We start from the raw sequence: 21048 nt of genomic DNA on the forward strand, positions 1-21048 counted from the left end.
ACTCTACAGCTAAATGTGTTTGCTATTGTGGATATGTTTTTGACATCCGTTCCTGGGCATGTTTTTGCACTTCTTACGGACTGTATTAAATCTCTTTGGATTTCTACCTGAAGAATCTGAACTGTTTCCGCATCTGGGTCTCTCGACTTTGAACACCTGACAGAATACTCTAGCCAAGAAATGGACCCAGCGGAACTAAAGGAGCTCCGCAGAGCTCTCGGATCTCAAGGTACAAGACTCTGCTGTCGAGGAAGTGACACAGGATGGTCACACCGCGCCTGTCAAGCTGTCAGCTCTCCACTTGGCCCCTCACGTTTCTTGTTCCAGTGTCAGTTTTTAACCAGCAGCCGTTATCCTATTCTATTGGTCGCGCTAAGATCGCATATTTAATTAATCTCATCCGGAGTAGAGCAGCTGATTGGGCCACTTCTCTGTGGGAATCCAACTCTCCGGTTTTATGTACTTACTACTAGATGCGCCGTGTTTTTTACCTGCCATATATTTCTCCCGCCGTTTCTGCTCGTAAATTACTTTGCTTAATACAAGGTGATGAATCTGTTGGGCAATATTCGATAAGTTTTCAGATTTTAGCTGCCGAGAGTGGATGGAATAAGCCCGCTCTCATAACTGCTTTTACCCAGGGGTTAAATAACTGTTAAGGATCAGCTGGCCACTCGAGATGAACCTGACGGTTTAGAGGCTCTTGGTAGTCTATCCATTAAGATAGATAATAGGCTGAGGGGAGCTGCAGGGAACTTGGCAAAGATGCTTTCTCTCCTCTTCCTTTCCTCTGTAACCGACCAGTTCCTCATATCACTCCTATGACCTCTACGCCGCCACCCGACAAGCCAATGCAACTTGGTCATACACGCTTGACTTCTGAACAGCATTCACACAGGTTAACAAAAGGGTTGTGCCTGTACTGTGGAGAGCCTGGTCACAGACTACGTTTCTTTCCTAGTCGTCCTAAGGTCAGTGCTCAGGTGGGACACACCCTCTCTTCCCCTGACCTTATCACTCTACCTGCACTCTTGACATTCGACATGACTTCGACTTTTGAGACTGTTCTAATAGATTCTGGTGCTGACGACAACTTTATTGACAAGGACTTTGCTCTTTCCCTAACCGATCTTTGCCATTGATGGCAGACCCCTGACTGACGTTACTCACAAGACTAGGCCCCTGTCCCTCACTATTTCGGGTAACCATTCTGAAGTGATTTGTTTCCTTGTAATTTCCTCTCCATCCTCTCCGTTAGTTCTTGGTCTGCCTTGGCTCTGTCTTCACAACCCTCACTTTGACTGGGTGAATTCTTCTGTCTTGGGTTGGAGTTCTTCCTGTCACGATCAGTGTCTTCGTGCTGCTCCTGTAACCTGCCCTCAGCTTCCTGTGTCTTCCCCTCCTGAGTATCACAATTTGGGTGAGGTTTTTAGTAAAGACCTAATTGACCCTTCTTTTGATCCTTGAACAAGGCTAGGATCTTTACAAAATGCCTATCATTTAATCCGCATTAAAGAGGGAGAGGAGTGCAAGACCGCATTCAAGACCTCTCTCGGCCATTTTGAGTATTTGGTAATGCCGTTAGGTCTGACTAACGCCCCTGCTGTTTTCCAAGGACTGATTAATGATGTTCTCAGATTTCTTGAATGACTTTGACTACGTGTATCTTGACGATATTCTTATCTTTTCCAGAACCTCTGAGGAACATCTCTGCCACGTTCGTCGTGTTCTACAACGCCTATTAGAGAACAAATTGTTCATTAAAGCTGAGAAGTGCGATTTTGGGGTATCGTCAGTATGTTTCCTCTATTTCATTCTAGAGCAGGGCCAATTAAGGCCTGATCCTAAAAGGATTGAGGCAGTTACTCAGTGGCTGGTACTTGGTTTACCGTAAGCAGCTTCAACAGTTCCTGGGTTTTGCATTTTTTTTTATAGAAGGTTCATCAGGGGCTACAGCCAGGTTGCTGCTCCTTTCCCACGGCTCACGTCCACTAAGAGGCCCCTTTCTCTGGTCGGTCGAGGCTGAGGAGGCTTTTCACAGGTTGTGCTCCTTTTCTCCTCTGCACCCATCCTGCGCCATCCGGAGTTTTACCTTACCTTACTCAACCAGACAGTTCATCGTCGAGGCTGACGCCACTGACACTGGCATTGGTGCAGTGCTCTCCCAGAGTTGCTCTGAAGATGATAAGGTGCACCCCTGTGCCTTTTTCTCACTAAAGTTCTCGGTGGGCACTGTTTCTTGGACGTTTTGACTTTTCCCTGACCTATCGTCCCGGCAGCAAGAACGTGAAGCCTGATGCTCTGTCACGTCAGTTTGAACCTCCCCAGGCCGACAGCAAGGGTGACAATATCCTGACTAGAATGTTGAAAGACTTGTCCAGGAGCCGTTGGAAGAGGATCCAGGACCAAGTTCTGCTCCACCTGACCGACTGTTCGTCCGAAAAGTCTGGTCTCAAGTCCTACAATGGGGAGTTACCAGAACCTTTTTTTTACTAAAACAAAGATTCTGGTGGCCGGACACGGCTCCTCGGGATGTCAGAGAGTTCCGTCTACGCGCGAGGAAAGTCTTTAGACGCCATTCCTGCTTGTCTACGGCAACCCCTTCCGGTTCAAAGTAGTCCCTGGTCGCACATCTTGGTTGACTTTGTCACTGGTCTCCCTCCTTCATCTGGTATGATGGTAATTCTAACAATAGTCGATTGATTCTCCAAAATGGTGCACTTCATTCCTGTCAGCCATGGAGACAGCTGACCTTCTGGTCTAACATGTATTCAGACTCCATGGAATATCCCTGAACATTGTCTCAGATCGCGGTCCGCAGTTTACCTCCCGGGTCTGGAAGACTTTCTGTAAGTCCTGTAACCCAAAGTCTCTCATCTGGCTACCTCAGAGCAACAGGCAGACGATGGGCCAACCAGGACCTGGAGTCGGCACTCTGCTGCGTATCAGCTCGCCACCCTACTTCTTGGTGCCTTCATCTCCATTGGGTGGAATACGCGCACAATTCCCTGACCTCATCAGCCATCGGGATGTCTCCTTTCATGGTAGCGAATGGTTTCCATCTCAGGAAAGAGAAGCAGCAGTACTGTCTGTAAGAGCCCATCATCCACGCTGCAGCTCACTGTGGACTAACACCAGAGCTGCTCTGTCCCAAACTGCCACCTTTAACCGGCTCTTGGTTGACAAGCACCGCATCTATGGAGCTGCAGACAAAGTGACGTTGTTGTCGCCATCATTGGCCAAAAGAAGAGGCTCACATTAAAATCACCCAGAAGTTTATTTTATGAAATAATATATTTATAATAAAATTCATCTTTCATACAATCTCATCCAACCGGCTATTGAATGTTACATCAGGGTGACCCTCAACATGAAAGCTCACTGACTGTTACAGTTGAACCATTACACCCTTGGCAAAATCATGTATGGCACACGAGAAGAGATGAAAAGGGTAAATACATCTTTATTAATCAACAGTAAATAGGAAACTAGGAAACTGTCAGAACAAAGTTGGAACTGTGAGCAGGTAGAGCGTGGAAGAGTCAAAAATGTACCAGGTGTGACTGGAAACAAGCTGATGCTGCCTGCTGGGGCTCAGCCCCATAAATCCCTTAGGGCTGATTGATAGATCACCAGCAGCTGTGCGACTTGCCAATACATTATACATTTTGATCGTGATTTGAGTTTTTAAGTAAGTAAAATTCTCTTTTATCTTTTTTTTTTTTTTTTAAACAAATCACAGTATCTTTATATCCTCACAAAACATATTTTGTTGTGGATCCTCTCCAGTCATCAGATGACTTGGAAGTATTGCGAGAAGCCTGCTGCAAATTTGGGTAATTAACATTGTAAATAGCAGATATGTTTTAGAATGATAAAATAGGACTGTCCATTCAATTTTTATTTGTTTCTGTGTTCTACAGACAGTTCTTTGAAATGAGAAGAAGAATGAGCAAGTGGGAGCCCTCAGAAGTCCCACACTCCTACCAAAAAGACAGCCCTAGTTGCAGCGTCTTTGTGATGGAAGTAAGACATTTTTGATAGAAGTTCAACGGAGTTTCTGCAATTCATGAGGAAATAAATTGATACTAAGATTTGCATTTCAATGAATGTAGATGGAAAGACAGGAGGTAGAAGAACTGCCAAATTTCCCTAATAACATCACAATCAATCATTGAAAAATGTCTGTGAACAGCATGAGGAGAAGTATGGCACAGCAAATCTTTAAAGGATCAGGTAAATATGTATTTCCTTCAGTATAAATAAAGCTCTTGCAGTAATGCTTTAGTTGGTAATTACTTTGAAATGGAAAACAGTCCAAACACCAAACCATGGTGTTATATCATGACAGTAAGATACTCTTAGGGAAGCTTATGTAATGGATATTAAACATCTCAAAAAAAGAAACCATGAATGAACATAAATGAAAAAACGTTTTAGTATAATTTAAGTAATGTAATAAATTAAGTTAGATTATAATTGATCAAATTAAATATGACTTTTAACCAATAAATTGTCATACAACCCCATAACATGTATGATATAATTTAAGGGCTTTTTTCAGGAAGATATTATTTCAGGATTTGTTATGACAGCCAAAGTTAAGTGAATGATTCATTGACTTTGATGAAAGGTTATTTAAGTCAAACACTGTTTATCTTATTTAAGACAAAAAATATATATATATTTTGTATTTTGTGTAGGTTTCCTTCTACATCACGTCACCCACCACACATTTGTAATGGCAGATCAACAAGCTGCATATACAGTCAAACTTTCTTTAATGGCTGGTTGTAAATTATAAATGAGACTTGATTGTAGAATTTTATTTATTCAGAATTCAATTTTTGTGGAAGAGCATGTTAGTTTTGTTTCTTATGTTATTGGCCATTGTTGACGACAATTTCAAACAAATGCAGTCCCTTACAAAAAATAAAGTTGAGGCAACAATAGATTAAGTCGGTTTTATTTGATTCAATTAAAAACATCATACAATATTAGTATAAATATCTTATTACTAAACATTAAATCTTATACTAAACATTCTTTAAGCCAATACCAATTTAAACTGTTTGTTGTATTGTTAATGTTGTTATTGTTCATATTATTCATTTTATCTGATTACTCAGTGTTTACTATAAAGTTCCAACTGAAGTTTACTGTTCCTTCTGTGGACTTCTGGATCTGCGAGCAACTTCTTCTGAATTGACTTGGGTTAATTACATTTTTATTATAATAATAATAATATATATAATAATTAAATTCTTACCTTTTGGTAAATAGTAATACTTTTTTTCCTTGCAGATTCAGTGTAGAAAATGTGTATGGTGGTTTCACATCCACTGCCTAGGAAGACTACAACACAGATTCCTTGGCACCGTTTGTTATGTTGCAATTAGAATTTGAATGTGAAGATAAAGTTAATTTCCATGATGAACGTGTACTACTTTACCTTTATTGTACATATTTGTATATAGTCATGTGTTTTGTATAATATTTGATTTTAAAAGGACATTATTTACATTCGAGTGAAAAATCGCATTACATTAGCCATTACTATTTTTATATAAAATAATGTCAATCAATGTGTGTTGATCATTGTGATAACTATCACGATGCACAACGGAGAAACCCAGGCGCAGAGGAAGCGGCAACAAAAGGCAATAGCAAGGGTAAGGCAAACTCGGCGTCAAGGGGCAGAAACAGGTCAAATAACACAAAAGGCAGGAATGAGTCTTGGTTGGTAAAAGGGTAAGAGACAGGGTACAGGTACTAGACAATGGTGACGACAAGACAAAGACGTGACAGAGAGTGGGGGCTTAAGAAGACAGGGGAGCAATCAGCAGCAGCTGGGGGCGGGACTAACGAGACACGGCTGGGAACAATTACTACTCAGACAGGGGGGAAGTAAGACTAGCACAGACACAGAAGGGAGCGGATTTCACAATAAAACCAGAAACACAAGGAGGAACCTGTAGACTCATGACAATAACAAGGTTGCATTTATTTTTGCATTATGCATAAAAGCACGATGATTAACTAGCCTTTGTATGTTACAACTGTCTTTGTCTTAGTTATTAAGTATAATGTGGGAACATGGTTACGTGCTGGAGTAAGTAAGTAAGTAAGTAATATATATTTATATAGCGCTTTTCGAGACCAGGGTCACAAAGCGCTTTAACAATCAAAACAATACTCAAAACAGTACATACTTCAAAGATCAAGACAACACCGAGAACAACACATGAGTTCGAGAAATTCAAGGAAAAGCCTGCACAAATAGAAACGTCTTAAGATGTTTCTTAAAGGAGTCAGTAGACTCCATCAAGCGCAAAGAGAGAGGAAGATTGTTCCAAAGCTTAGGAGCAACAGCCTGAAAAGATTTCTCTCCTCTGGTCCGGAGCCGTGTGCGTGGAACCATAAGTAGATTCTGATCCACAGACCTCAGAGCCCGAGCTGGGGTGTAAGGCTGGATCAGATCAGTGATGTAAGGAGGAGCCTGACCATGAATAGCTCTGAAAGTAAGAACCAGAATTTTAAAGTTGATCCTGAAAGAAACTGGAAGCCAGTGAAGAGTTTTAAGGACCGGAGAAATGTGAGTTCTTCTACTAGAGCGGGTCAGAATTCTCGCTGCAGAGTTCTGAATCAACTGCAGGCGAGACAGCTCCTTCTTGTTAAGACATGAAAACAAACTGTTACAATAGTCCAGACGAGAAGAAACAAACGCATGGATTACAAGCTCCAGATCATGTTGTGACAGCATTTTCCTAAGTTTAGAGATTTTTCTCAGTTGAAGGAAACAGTTTCTGGTCAGTTTTCTACAGTGTTGAACAAGAGACATGTCTTTATCAAATACAACACCCAGGTTTCTCAGGCTCAGTTTGACAGACTGACCTAAGTCACCCAAGTACTGACTCAACCCTGGAATCGTATCATCAGGAGCAATCACCAGAGTTTCAGTTTTGTCCACATTAAGCTGTAAAGTGTTTTCACTCAGCCATTGTTTGATTTCTAGCAAACAATTGACTAAGCTGTTCAGCCTTTGGGGCTCAGTTGGGTCAAAAGAGCAGTAGAGCTGGATGTCATCAGCAAAAATGTGATAAGAAACATCTGGAAATCTCTGAATGATTTTACCAAGGGGAATCAAGTACAGCAAAAACAATAAAGGACCCAGAACAGAACCTTGAGGGACTCCACACAACAGATCTGCCGATTCAGACCTCATTTGATTGGCAGATACACTAAAACTGCGCCCAGAAAGGTAAGATGAGAACCATTTTAACACAGACCCAGACAGTCCCACTTCATCCCTTAGTCTTCTCAGCAGGATCTGGTGATCAACTGTGTCAAAGGCTGACGACAGATCCAAGAGAACCAGAACAGTGAATTTACCAGAGTCAGCCGACATCATGATGTCACTGGACACTTTCAGTAAAGCTGTCTCCGTAGAGTGATGTTTACGGAAGCCAGACTGAAACTTCTCATGGATGTCGCTCTGATCCAAGAACAAAGACAGCTGCTCAGACACCACCTTCTCCAAGATCTTGGACAAGAAAGGGAGCTTAGAAATAGGCCTGAAATTACTGAGGTCAGTTGGGTCTAAGCCTGGTTTTTTGAGCAGAGGCTCCACAATGGCATGTTTAAATGCATTGGGAAAAACCCCTGTGGAAAGGGAGAGGTTCACCATATTGGTAACCCAGGGGCCAATTACATCAAATACTTTGATAAAAAGCCTACAAGGAAGGACGTCATCTGAGCAAGAGGAGGGTTTCATCTTGTTCCCTAGTGCTGAAATATCACCCAAAGATACAGCAGAGAAGGATGACCAAGAGGAGGAGATGGGCTCAGAGACAGTAGGGGTTCCCAACAAAGGGGGAGAGATTTTCTCTTTGATCAATTTAATTTTGTCAATGAAAAATCTCAACAATGCATTGCTGTCAGCTTCACAGAAGACCGGCGTGATTTGAGGAGCAGGAGACACGAGAGAATTAATCGTGTCAAACAAAACTTTGGGGTTTTTCCTATTTGCTGCTACCAGTTTTCTGATGTAATCAGATCTAGCAGTTTCTACCATCTCATTGTAAGAAGTCAACAGATCCCTGAGGTGAAGTCTGTGCACCTCAAGTTTAGTAGACTTCCAGAGACGCTCAGTCTTTCGACAAAGTCTCCTCAGACTCAGGAGATCTTCATTTGTCCAAGGGCACCGTTTTTTCTGAATTTTCAAGTTCGATTTAACAGGTGCCACTTGATCTAGTATTTCAACACAATGATCAGTAAAACAGTGAATCAAACTGTCCACATCTGGACAGTCATCAAAGGAAAGACGGTCAAACATAGCAGAAAAACTGTCTGCAGTATCGGCTGAGATGACACGCCTCTGAGACCTAACTTTCAAAGGCTTAGGTTCAGGGATGAAGTCCAGGTTGAACAAGACAAGAGAATGATCACTCAGATGGACATCATGTACAGATACATTAGAAATGTTCAGGCCAAGAGTAAAAACTAAGTCTAAAATGTGGCCTTTTTGATGAGTGGGTTCAGAAACATGTTGCTCAAAATTAAAGGCTTCAGTTAAAGTTAAAAGTTCTTTAGCAGAACAAGATGTGACGTCATCAACATGAAGATTAAAGTCTCCAAGAATAAGAACAGATTCCATCTGAATAATGGAAGATAAGAAGTCACTAAAGTCTTTCAAGAACATCGCCGCAGGACCAGGCGGACGGTAGATTGACACACAATAGAAAGGTCTTGTAGAACCAACCAAGATCATCTGAGACTCAAAAGAAGTGAATTCCTGTGTCTGAATCACTTTGCAAGAACAACTCTCCCTAAAAACAGTAGCAAGACCTCCTCCACGACCAGAGAGGCGAGGCTTCCCCAGGACAGCGCTCCCTACTGGACAGAGTTCGTTCAGATGAATAAACTCTTCCTCTCTCTGCCAAGTCTCAGAAAGACATAATAAATCCAAATTAACTCTTGTGAAAAGATCATTAAGAATAAAGGATTTATTAGTAATGGAGCGAACATTAAGAAGTCCCACATTCAGCACCGATGACGTCACTGACGACGCCGCGTCACTGACAGGCGCGCAGAGCGGGATCTTTTGAAGCGAACAGCGGTCACGTGGGTACCAGCTGTCATTGACGTTCAACTCGGTTGTAAAAGTCGAATTAAAGAGAGGAAATGAAAAAATCTTACCACCTTTCGTTGAGGTCTGGACAGACGGCAGCGCTGATGTGTCGTCACACACAGTGAGCGGGATGTCGATCAAACACCGATGACGTTCGATGACGTCAGAGTTGTTCCGAGCGATCGCAACTGCACGTCTCATCCTGACCTGTACTCCAGCCCGACTCGATCCCTTGTGGAAATCGCCCGGTACTCGAGAGATCAAACGATATTCCACAGAGTCCGAGTCGATGAGAAGCGGAGCCGGAAACACGTTCACCGGACGTTGGTAACGGTCGCGAGTGAAGTCCTCCATCGACTCTCTGATGTTGAAAAGAGCATCACGATCATAGATCCGAGATGCTTGAGACATATCTTAAGTGATATGAGCATAATATCCGGACAAGTAGTCGTTAAAACGACTGTTTTTGGCAATTATTGCAGGAGCTCACGTTTCAAGCAGCCGATCAAAGGCTCACCGGAAGCGGAGTAGCAAACAATCATGTCATTGACGCTTTCAGTGAATCCTGCCGTACTTGAACTATATCACAAAGAATTAAACATACAAAATAAACATGGTTCAATATTTTATTTGAAAAGCGTGAAATAATGCAGAGAGGAATTTGAACAAAACATGACAAGTAACAGGATATGAAGGTACTCCAAGTGACATAAATTTGGTGACCATCAGCGCTTTCAATACATTTATATTACAACATGTTTGTGAAAAATTACATGTAAATATAGATATGAAAGAATTTAGATGAAATTTAAAAAACTAAAGAGTAAAGTTACAACCATATGGATGATTGTGACAAAAATGTGTTGCCCATAACAGTTGTAACTAATAGGAGTTATTTCAAAATGGGTAATGATTAGTGCATGTAATAACGAAATAACTTACAACTAAAATAATATACTAAAATGTAAAAAAAACCCAATAATAACGATTGGAGTGACAATATATGAAGGTTAGTTATGTTTGAAAGAAAGTGTGCTAGTTAAAATCAGACAATATTTTTCAATACTACATTTTTGTCATGGTAGGTAATTTGTAGATGGTCCCTAATTTAATGTCATGGCTTTGCAGGCTCTTTCACACTTTCACAACAACAAAGAGATTGATTTAAAAGATCCTCAGATATTGAACCAAAGTCTAGTAAGGAACTAGTTGCAATCGTTACTCTCCACCCTAACCGAGCAAAACACACACCCATAACCATTATGAGGACATTTAAATCGTCAAAGAGAGGGGAGGGGGAAAAGCACAAGTTATTTAACTTTTTATCTCCCTTTTCTTGAACATATTCCTCTGTCACCTTCTGTTTGACGATGACCGGCAGGTGAAAGCAATCGAGCCAAGAGCAGCTAATTGCTCTATTCTAGGTGATTCAATGGATGCTTTAAATTTAATGTTAATTGTAAGACCTCATTTAAACTGCGGCAGATGTATTGAATGCCCGTCAATACATCCTTTAAACACGCTTTGACACTTTTCATGAACAATTTATTCCCAAAAAATATTCAGCTCACATGATGAGATCTAAGATGTATTGTACGTACCAGAAGGCAGATGTGGTTATCTCAAAGATTATGCAACAGTTCTATATCACAGTTTGTGGTGGACTGCCAGTGTGGAATACTCCACCACATCCTCTTCACCCAACGAAGTATCACAGGCTTTCTCTTGTGTCAGATTTACGTACAACTCTGAGTCTTTGGCCTTGAAGTCCACAGTTGTGTAGACTATTCCTGTGAAGTCCTGTGGAGGGAAGTGTAGTTAGTAAAAAAGGAAGTTTGAGAAAATTTTGAAAGAGTTAGCGATTTCCTTCTGCACTTGCCTTGTTTGTGACTGCTGTGGACTCAACTTTGTCTGTTGAGAAAAAGAATAGTATTACGATGGATCAATGATACAGTATCACTTAGATGTGTACACCATTGCCCTTTATTTTAAGGGCAAGAAATAGACCCGCCCTAGAATGGCCTCCTTGCTTGGTTCTGTGTTTCTATTGCTTATTTTGTGTGTTCTTTTATTTCATTCTTTTATTCTGTAATGCACCACAAAAACGTTGTGTTGTGTTTACAACCCTGGCAATGAAAGTGTCTGATCCTGATATGAACACTGGCGAAATTGGTATATATCATAGTCTGATCTTGTAAAAACAAATCTCAATATTCTCATATGTTTTCAGTTTTCAGAATAAAAGGTATAATGACTACGGTGCAAACAACACACAAAAAAACATTACCCGATTTTGAACGTTTCCATCTCACAATGAAACAAGCTAGAGACATGATTGACACGACAGCTAGGATCACAGCAGCAGAGACTATGGAAGCCAGTCTCCAACCAGAATAACTCCAGTAAAATCTAAGAAGAACAAACGTTATTTTGACAGAAAGAAGACATTAATTGAAATTCAACTGATAGATACTTAGAAGCGTCTCCTTCTGTAGTCAGCGCTGGCTCGGCAGAGCTGGGAATGATTTTCTTTTTATAGATAGTTTCTGTTGTTTGGATGTAGGGATTTGTAGATTCTGAAAAGGAAGACAGAACTTACCAAAAACATAAATGAAGATGCGCGGCTGCAGTACCAGGTTTGGACTTCTGATGTTAACCAATCACAAGAATATCCATCAGTTAACCCTGTACAAGGAGGTTGCACGAGTCAGGATCCCCCTTAATTGACAGCTTATGCAGTTTGAGTACAAGTACAAGAGGATACAGTGACTCCAACAGCTTTTAAAGCTGATGTTTGAACAAATTTTGGTTTCAAAACAAATAGCAGCAATTACGACTTTGTCAAGAGTCTGTAGGTTCTTCGACAGAGTTAAGCACTCGGGCAATACTACAAATATACCCTTGTTATTACAGAATCGCAATATATATTGTATGATTACCCGTATCGTGTCCCCAGACTCTTGTCAATACACAAACCTAATCTCCAATCTGACCTTGGGACACAGTGTCTGAAGCCACACCTCAGTCACCATCCCTGTTATCTCCATGTCTACAATATTTATCCCCTTCAACCTGACCACATCCACTTCTTGCATTATCACACGCCTCTAACTTGTTAAGATCCTAGAAAACATACCTTTAAAAGTAAATTACACCGTCTTCCCGAGGCAACAACTTACCTATTACTTCCACAATAAAGTCCATGTAGGTCACACCTACGAAACATCTGTAATAGCCGCTGTCCTCAAGTCGTACTTTAGAGATTTGGAATTGAATGAGTTCGCTGGTCTCCATTTGAGCCACCCTGCCTCTCAGGATTTCATGTCTGAAGCCGGAACTGTCCAGCAACACTTGAAACCCCCCTACCGAAAACTTTCCACAGGACTTCTTGTAACTGTTCAAATGAGAAGGAAACTCAAATACCAGCGTGAACTGACCGTACTGTTGGACCACCATGTTGGCTTCAATAAGAGAAACATCTACAGAAAAACAACACTCATTAATAAGTCTTTTTAGAAGATAAAAGTTGGCGTCTTACCAAGTAAAAGGAGAAGAGCAAGAAAGCAGTTCATCTTAGTTTATTTCCAGAAGGATGCACAGACGTTTTGCAATCCAACATTTGGTTTGACTCCGTCTGACAAAGAGGAAGTGACTTCAGCAGTTCAGTGTCATCAAGTTATTTTAGTCAAAAGTCACATTTAACTGGCATCACACAAACAACAATCTGTGACAAATGTTGAGACCCGGAAGTATTAACTAGTTAGTCAATTTAATTTGTAGATTATTTTTAAATAGCAGTTAAATAGATTGGTAGACTAAATTGATTAGTAATAAGGAATATTTAGATATTTTGTTTCATTTATTCTTTGGACAGAATGAGAAGATGAAGTCATCAGCCGGCGCGGAGAAGTGCGTAGTCCTTTTGTTCCAATTAATAAGGGTTAACTGGGGGAATAAAAGTTGCCAAAAAGAAAGAGATGGAGTCTGTTCCTGCTTGAGGGTGCAAGTGAAAATTGGTGTTTCCACCCGGTCGTCGCTGATTGGACACACGGATGGATGAAGATTGGACCGCTACAGGTGAAAGACACAAAATCAGCGAAACCCCTAAGCCATTACTGCGGCGGCCGCAAGAGGGAATACTTTGAAGCGAAAGGATGAATTCAAGCTGAAACCTTGTGTATTTTTTTTAAAATAAAATCCATGGCAAATGCCGATAGAGCACCATAGCGTGCAAGTTTGCGGCAGCCGGGCATGGAAACGCGTGTGACCTTGTTCTCTTCCATGTTGCGAACTATTTGGCTTCTTCCCGATATGCGGGAAGAGTCTTGTGACATGACAACGTACCAAATATGGAATAAAATCTGTAGGCGCACGTCGGAGTCCTTCGAAAGCTCTCGGGAAAGAGTCTGAAATTCCCAGAGGCCTGTGCAGTCCGGGAAAGTTTCTTTAGCGACGCCCGGAGGGAATGCCAAGGAAAGCGAAAGCATAAGATCTTTTCATCTTTCACCATGGTTCTCAGGAAGCAACCAACAACAACAAGAATGCTGATGATTCATAAGGTTGTTTTTTGGTAACTCTACATGGCGGGATAATGCGTCAGCAGCTGTTTTTGGACTCCCTGACAGAAATGTGATTATTTATCTTTTTTTTATTTGTCTTTTCCTCGTTGATACCACTTCAATGCGGATCCAAAGCGCCGTTTACTACAATTTTATTATCTGCCTTGCGGTACCTAACATCCCGAACATTATGCACAAAACAGCACAAAGGGTTCTGTGCCCCCTGTCGCTATACCAAACAACACAAATTCATCACATTTTCGTGCCACCAAGAAGCTGCCTACACGACAACTGGTTTTGACAACTACAAGAGAAGAGCTGAGATGTTTGACAATAACCAGGCGTCAGATGCACACAGAGAAGCTACCATGAAGTGCACTGCCATCACTGGCCAATCGATCGCAAGTCAACTTAACTCCCAGATTGCAGAACAACAATAACTCCAACGGAATGGCATCATCAAAGCCTTGAGGTATTTGTTAAGACAAGGTCTTCCTGTACATATTGTTCCAAATGATTACACAAATTGGATTTAATGTTATAAAGACTACCTTTTTTTCAATTAAACTCATGGATGGTATTGTGTCCCAGGATCACTAAAATCAATCTCACCTGTGACCAATTAGTTTGCTGGGTGATCCCAATTAAGGAAAAACTACTTATAAAGGGCGTTCCACATTATTAAGCAAATGACCATTTCCAAGCAATATGGGTAAGAAAAAGGATCTCTCTGCTGCGAGAAAGCGTGAAATAGTTCAGTGCCTTGGGCAAGGTATGGGAAACTTTGATATTTCATGAAAACTTAAGCAGGATCGTCATACCTTCATCTGCAGGAACCCGTGTAAGGTAAGGTAAGGTAAGGTAAAACTTTATTGATCCCTCAGGAGGTCTCCTTTGGGAAATTGTTTTTTACCAATAGCCAGCAATTTTTCATAAACAATAAAAAATAATACATAAAAAATTAAATAAGAAGAACATAAAGAGGAAGAACAAGATGACACAATCTAAGTCTAAAGACAAAGGACATAGGTCAAGGAAAGAAAAACAACAAAGGCAAAGATACAAAGACTAACATGGAACAGAACATCCAGATACTTTCACTCCACTCCTGCCCCCGAACTCAGAATTGTACAATTTAATAGCCCGAGGGATGAATGAGTCCCTGAGTCTATTTGTTTTGCACCTGGGTAGGAGCATTCGTGCACTCATTCTGCTTCTCTGCTCACTGATGACAGTGTTCAGAGGATGACTGTCATCATCCATGATGGACAGTAGTTTGTTCAATGATATCCTCTCAGCAACTGTCACCAGTGAGTCCAGCTTCATTCCAACCACAGAACCAGCCCTCCTGATCAACCTGTCCAACCTGTTGACACTCCTCTTGGACACATTTCCACCCCAACACACCACAGCATAGAACAGGACACTGGCCACCACAGACTGGTAGAACATGCAGAGGAGCTTCTTGCAGATGTTAAATGATCGAAGCCTCCTCAGAAAGTACAGTCTACTCTGAACCTTCTTATACACATGGTCTCTGTTGCAGGACCAGTCCAGTTTACTGTCCATCCACACACCGAGGTACTTATAGTTGTCCACTATCTCCACCTCGTCGCCTCTGATGGACACTGGACGTGGCTTTGTCCTGGACCAGCTCCTTGGTCTTTGAGGTGTTCAGCTGCAAGTGGTTCCTCTCACTCCAGTCCACAAAGTCACGTATCAGACTCCTGTACTCGTCTTCGCTGTTGTCCCTGATGCATCCAACAATGGCAGTGTCGTCAGCATACTTCTGGACGAGACTCAGCTCTGAGTTGTAGCAGAAGTCTGAAGTGTAGATGGTGAAGAGGAGAGGGGCCAGTACTGTCCCCTGAGGTGCTCCTGTACTGCACACCATAGTGTCAGACTTGATGTCCTTCAGCCTGACATACTGTGGTCGATCAGTAAGATAGTCCGTAATCCAGGAGACCAGACCAGGGTCCACATGCATCTTAGTCAGTTTGTCCTGCAGCAGAGTGGGTTGGATAGTGTTGAAGGCACTAGAAAAGTCCAGGAACAGGATTCTCACTGAACCGCCTCCTTTATCCAAGTGGGAGTAGGTCCGATGCAGGAGGTGAAGGATGGCATCTTCCACACCAACTGCTGGCTGGTAGGCAAACTGCAGGGGGTCTTGCGCGTGCTGGACTTGTGGCGTGAGATGTTTGAGGACCAGCCGCTCCAGTGTCTTCATCAGCTGCGAAGTCAGTGCCACCGGTCTGTAATCGTTCAGCACACTCGGTCGGATCTTTTTAGGGACTGGAACGATACAGGAAGTCTTCCACAGAGTTGGTACTTTCCCCAGCCGTAGACTGAGGTTGAAGACATGCTGGAGTGGCTCAGCTAGTTCAGCAAGTGTATGCATTGAATCAGCCACAAAACTCTTAACAGTACGATGATCCTGCTTAAGTAATCGTTAAATATCTAAGGTTTTCATACTTTTTCTTTCCCATATTGCTTGGAAATGGTCATCTGCTTAATAACGTGGAACACCCTTGATAAATAGTTTTTCCTTAATTGGGATCACCCGGCAAACTAATTGGTCACAAGTGTCTGAGATTGATTTCAGTGATCCAAAGAGATCCTTGGACACAATACCTTTCATGAATTTAAGTGAAAAACAAAAAATGTAATCTTTATAACGCTTAAATCCAATTTGCGTAATCATTTGAACGGTGAATAATGAACAGTTTTAAAAATGTGTGGCTTGTCTATTGTATAGTTAGATGTTAGGAACAGGAACATGTAGGTTATACTGTAGAAATTTGAACGTCAAAACTGTAAACAAACACAATGCATCTGTAGCCCACATTATGATTTTACAAGTCCTGTCAGATTCTGAAAAAGACAACAAGAAAAAAAAAGGTAAATCAGTTGCAACTTTGTAGATAAAAATGCAGCAAATGTCCTTGCGACCTCACCTCGTACAAGACGTGTCAACTTCTGGGAAATTGCGTCACATACCCGTCGAAGATCATGCCCTTCCCATTCCCCTAGACGGTGAAAACGCTGCGACCTTAATTTATTTTGTGTAAACCTTGATGCCATAATTGAAATATCATGCAAAATGTATTAGTAAGCCTGAAAAGACAACAGAACACACATAATGTAGAAAGATCAGTTTCCCGATATTTTGATCTATGAACTTTGTTGGGCACTTTCATTTCTCTATTCTTATGCGGCAGTGAGGTCACCGCCCTAGTGGACCGGGTATACATTTAGCCAGTAGTATGCCAGCAAAACTTGCCCATCAAAATGCAGGAAATAACGTTTCAGAGCGACTAGATTTCAAATTTGTATCACTCCCTCACACAGGGGTTCCAAGAACAAAAAGAATAACCAATCCAGTTTCTTAATAGAGCCATGGACCTAAGGCAGCAGGTGTTGTTTGCATCAGAGAGAGTTGAATTTGGATTAAAATACAGCTCAGAACTTTTACAAAATCAATTTCAAACAATATTGACTGGCCTCCATGATGACTCAATTCGAGCAGATATGAAACCCTACTTACAAGACGCCAATGTAAAAGATGAACTTCTTTTGGAAAAATGACAGCTGCATATAGCTTGGAGGTAGAAAGGAAGAACAAAAGTATGTGTGAAGCTATTCAAAACCTCACCATGCACATTTCAAGTCAAAAAGTACCTCAATGTCACACTCAACAAACGGGAGTCTGTGAAGAGCCAAATAGAAAGTACAGTGGACGTCCCAGGAAATGGAACCGCAGACAATATCTGAAATGTCAACAATCCAATTCTGATGGAAGGTTACAAGTGTGGAAGTACAGAACACTGGGCATCAGGATGCCGAATGAAAAATGTCAAAGCTAGCACAAGCAGAGTCCAAGTTCAGACATGATCCAGCTGAAAACAGACATTTTCAGTCCAAGAGGACCTCTCTGGTAAACCGCTACAAACGGCAAAGCTGATTGGAAAAGGATGTTTGGTTAAAGCTTCTTTTGGTGGAGTTTATACCACGGTACTGCGGGACACTGGTTCAAAGGTATCAATTGTGGAACTGGAAAATGAAGTACCTACCAGACATGGAAGTATGACCAGTGACCAAGCTGCTTGAAGATGGACCACTGGAGGATGGATAGAGATTGAAGTCATCCTGTCCAAGCATGCCGTAGCTGGAATGAGCGACAAACCTGTCTTGGTACCCATCCTTATTGCTAACAGTGATATTGAACGCCCAATCATCGGCTTTAATATCATTGAGGAACTGGCTCTGAACAATGACAAAGGTGGGTAGCTGGTAGCTAGTACTAGGTTTTATCTGTTTTGAAGAAGCAAAAGCCAGAAAACGAGCCCCACTTGGCCAGAGTAAGCAGGCATCCAGGTACCATGCGGACGGCTAAACAAGAATGTGGTGAGTGCATCACACGTAATTCTAGAGCCCCGTTAGGAAGAAAGATGGAAGTCTGTGGATGAGTGTAGACTACAGATTACTGAATGGGAAAAGGCTGCCAGATTCGTCATGCCATTCCCATCCCGAGATTTCAAGAGCTACTTGATAATCTTGGTGGAAACTCCTGGTTTACGGTGCTGGACCAAGGAAAAGCCTACCATCAGGGCTTCATGAGTGAGAAAATCAGACACTGCACGGCATTCATAACACCATGGGGACTGGGAGGAATGGGTAAGGATCACATTCGGCCTAACCAACGCTCCTGCCTGCTTTCAACGCTACATGGAGTGATGTCTTGGAGACCTCAGAGACGAGTTATGTATTGTTTTTCAGTTTTGACTTTAAGCAACACATTCAAAATGTGAGGCGAGAACCCAAATGGCAGAAAGAGTATGGCATAAAACTGAGACCAAAAAAAAGGATGAACCCGAAAGAAGCAGCGGCGGTTCAGGCTCTAAAGAACGAAACACCAACTACTATGAACTCTTGGCAAAGCCCAAGAAGCATTGAGGAAGCCCTGGACATAGACAAAACAGGATAAATTAATTGGATCTCATCTAGCAATTGTAATGAAGATGCACTGTCAGAAGGATTCTCCATCTCAGAGCCAATTTTAACCTCTTGCAGCAGACGATATATGGAAAGCTCAAAGTGGAGACCTTGTCATAAGCAGAGTAGTGAATTAAAAAAAAAAAATGTCCATCTAAAATATAAGGAAAAGCTCAGAGAATGAAAGTGTTCGACCACTTCTCAGGGAGTGGCCCCATATACAGATTGGTGATGGTAAACTCCGGAGAGAGACTGCAAACAGAAGTCAACTAGTCGTTCCAGAGTCTTTGAAACCATTTGTGTACAAATGGTACAAATGGACTTCCGCTTCCGGTGAGCCTTTGATCGGCTGCTTGAACGTAAACTCCTGCAATAATTGCCAAAAACAGTCGTTTTAACGACTACTTGTCCGGATATTATGCTCATATCACTAAAGATATGTCTCAAGCATCTATGATCTATGATCGTGATACTCTTTTCAACATCAGAGAGTCGATGGAGGATTATAACCACGGACGTTTCCAACGTCCGGTGAATATGTTTCCAGCTCCGCTTCTCATCGACTCGGACACTGTGGAATATCGTTTGATCTCTCGGGTACCGGGCGATTTCCACAAGCGATCGAGTCGGTCTGGAGTACAGGTCAGGATGAGACGCGCAGTCGCGATTGATCGGAACAACTCTGACGTCATCGGACGTCATCGATGTTTGATCGACATTCCTCTCGCGGAAGAGCATGACGACACATCAGCGCTGCCGTCTGTCCAGACCTCAACGAAAGGTGGTACGATTTTTTCATTTCCTCTCTTTAATTCGGCTTTTACTACCGAGTTGAACGTGAGTGACAGCTGGTACCCACGTGACCGCTGTTCGCTTCAAAAGATCCCGCTCTGTGCGCCTGTCAGTGACGCGTTCATTTGGATTTATTATGTCTTTCTGAGACTTGGCAGAGAGAGGAAGAGTTTATTCATCTGAACGAACTCTGTCCAGTAGGGAGCGCTGTCCTGGGGAAGCCTCGCCTCTCTGGTCATGGAGGAGGTCTTGCTACTGTTTTTAGGGAGAGTTGTTCTTGCAAAGTGATTCAGACACAGGAATTCACTTCTTTTGAGTCTCAGATGATCTTGGTTGGTTCTACAAGACCTTTCTATTGTGTGTCAATCTACCGTCCGCCTGGTCCTGCGGCGTGTTCTTGAAAGACTTTAGTGACTTCTTATCTTACATTATTCAAATGGAATCTGTTCTTATTCTTGGAGACGTTAATCTTCATGTTGATGACGTCACATCTTGTTCTGCTAAAGAAATTTTAACTTTAACAAAAGCCTTTAATTTTGAGCAACATGTTTCTGAACCCACTCATCAAAAAGGCCACATTTTAGACTTAGTTTTTACTCTTGGCCTGGAAATTTCTAATGTATCTGTACATGATGTCCATCTGAGTGATCATTCTCTTGTCTTGTTTAACCTGGACTTCATTCCTGAACCTAAGCCTTTGAAAGTTAGGTCTCAGAGGCGTGTCATCTCAGCCGATACTGCAGACAGTTTTTCTGCTATGTTTGACGCTCTTTCCTTTGATGACTGCCCAGATGTAGACAGTTTGATTCACTGTTTCACTGATCATTGTGTTGAAATACTGGATCAAGTGGCACCTGTTAAATCGAACTTGAAAATTCAGAAAAAACGGTGCCCTTGGACAAATGAAGATCTCCTGAGTCTGAAAAGACTTTTTCGAAAGACTGAGTGTCTCTGGAAGTCCACTAAACTTGAGGTGCATAGACTTCACCTCAGGGATCTGTTGACTTCTTACAATGAGATGGTAGAAACTGCTAGATCTGATTACATCAGAAAACTGGTAGCAGCAAATAGGAAAAACCCCTTGATTGTTTAAGCGCTTTGTGACCCTGGTCTCGAAAAGCGCTATATAAGTAAATATTACTTACTTACTTACAAACATCTAAACGAAGAAATGGGACACTTAGGTGCTGATAGAATGGTGGCTCTAGCGCGAGAACCCTACTTTTGGCCCAAGATGAGACAGAAGATGGAACAATATGTCACCAAAGTGTGTTGCTGCATTAAAAGAAAGAAACCAAACAGAATAACCAGAACACCTATACAGAGTATAACAACTTCTGCACCATTTGAGATGATCTCCATTGATTACGTACATCTGGACAAGTGTAAGGGAGGTGAGGAATACATACTTGTAGTTGATGACCATTTCACGAAATATGCACAGGCATATGCAACGAGAGACAAGACTGCGAAAACAGCAGGCAGAAAGCTTTTCGATGGCCTCATCATGCGTTTCAGTTTCCCATCCAAGATACCCACTTCTACAAGCTCCAAGACTACTGTGGTATTCAATTC

At 41.9% G+C, this 21048-nt stretch overlaps 1 protein-coding gene across 2 annotated transcripts; it reads right to left on the minus strand.

The window, feature by feature from the left end:
- Nucleotides 1-9896: 9896 nt before the first annotated feature.
- Nucleotides 9897-12754, minus strand: LOC148059875 (uncharacterized). 2 transcript variants are annotated; one of them, XM_087782405.1, is made up of 6 exons: nt 12669-12754; nt 12310-12609; nt 11604-11706; nt 11418-11539; nt 11010-11041; nt 9897-10930 (listed from the first exon to the last, which is right to left on the minus strand). In XM_087782405.1, exons 1-6 carry the CDS (start codon nt 12700-12702, stop codon nt 10778-10780), a joined length of 744 nt encoding a protein of 247 aa, XP_087638531.1. In that variant the 5' UTR covers nt 12703-12754; the 3' UTR covers nt 9897-10777. The 2 variants fall into 2 exon arrangements, with proteins under 2 accessions (XP_087638531.1, XP_087638532.1); XM_087782406.1 differs by having other exon boundaries at nt 12568-12609; nt 12669-12752.
- Between the last annotated feature and the right edge of the window lie 8294 nt (nt 12755-21048).

Source organism: Callionymus lyra, chromosome 19 (genome assembly GCF_982586985.1).
Source record: "Callionymus lyra chromosome 19, fCalLyr1.hap1.1, whole genome shotgun sequence".
In the NCBI taxonomy this organism is placed as follows: domain Eukaryota; kingdom Metazoa; phylum Chordata; class Actinopteri; order Syngnathiformes; family Callionymidae; genus Callionymus; species Callionymus lyra.

Coding starts and splice junctions, on each gene's coding strand:
- LOC148059875 (XM_087782405.1), bottom strand. CDS start 12,702: ATGAACTGCTTTCTTGCTCTTCTCCTTTTACTTG. Junction 11,042..11,417: donor ATGGAAACGTTCAAAATCGG/GTAATGTTTTTT, acceptor TTTTCTCAACAG/ACAAAGTTGAGTCCACAGCA. Junction 10,931..11,009: donor CCACAGCAGTCACAAACAAG/GCAAGTGCAGAA, acceptor TTCCCTCCACAG/GACTTCACAGGAATAGTCTA.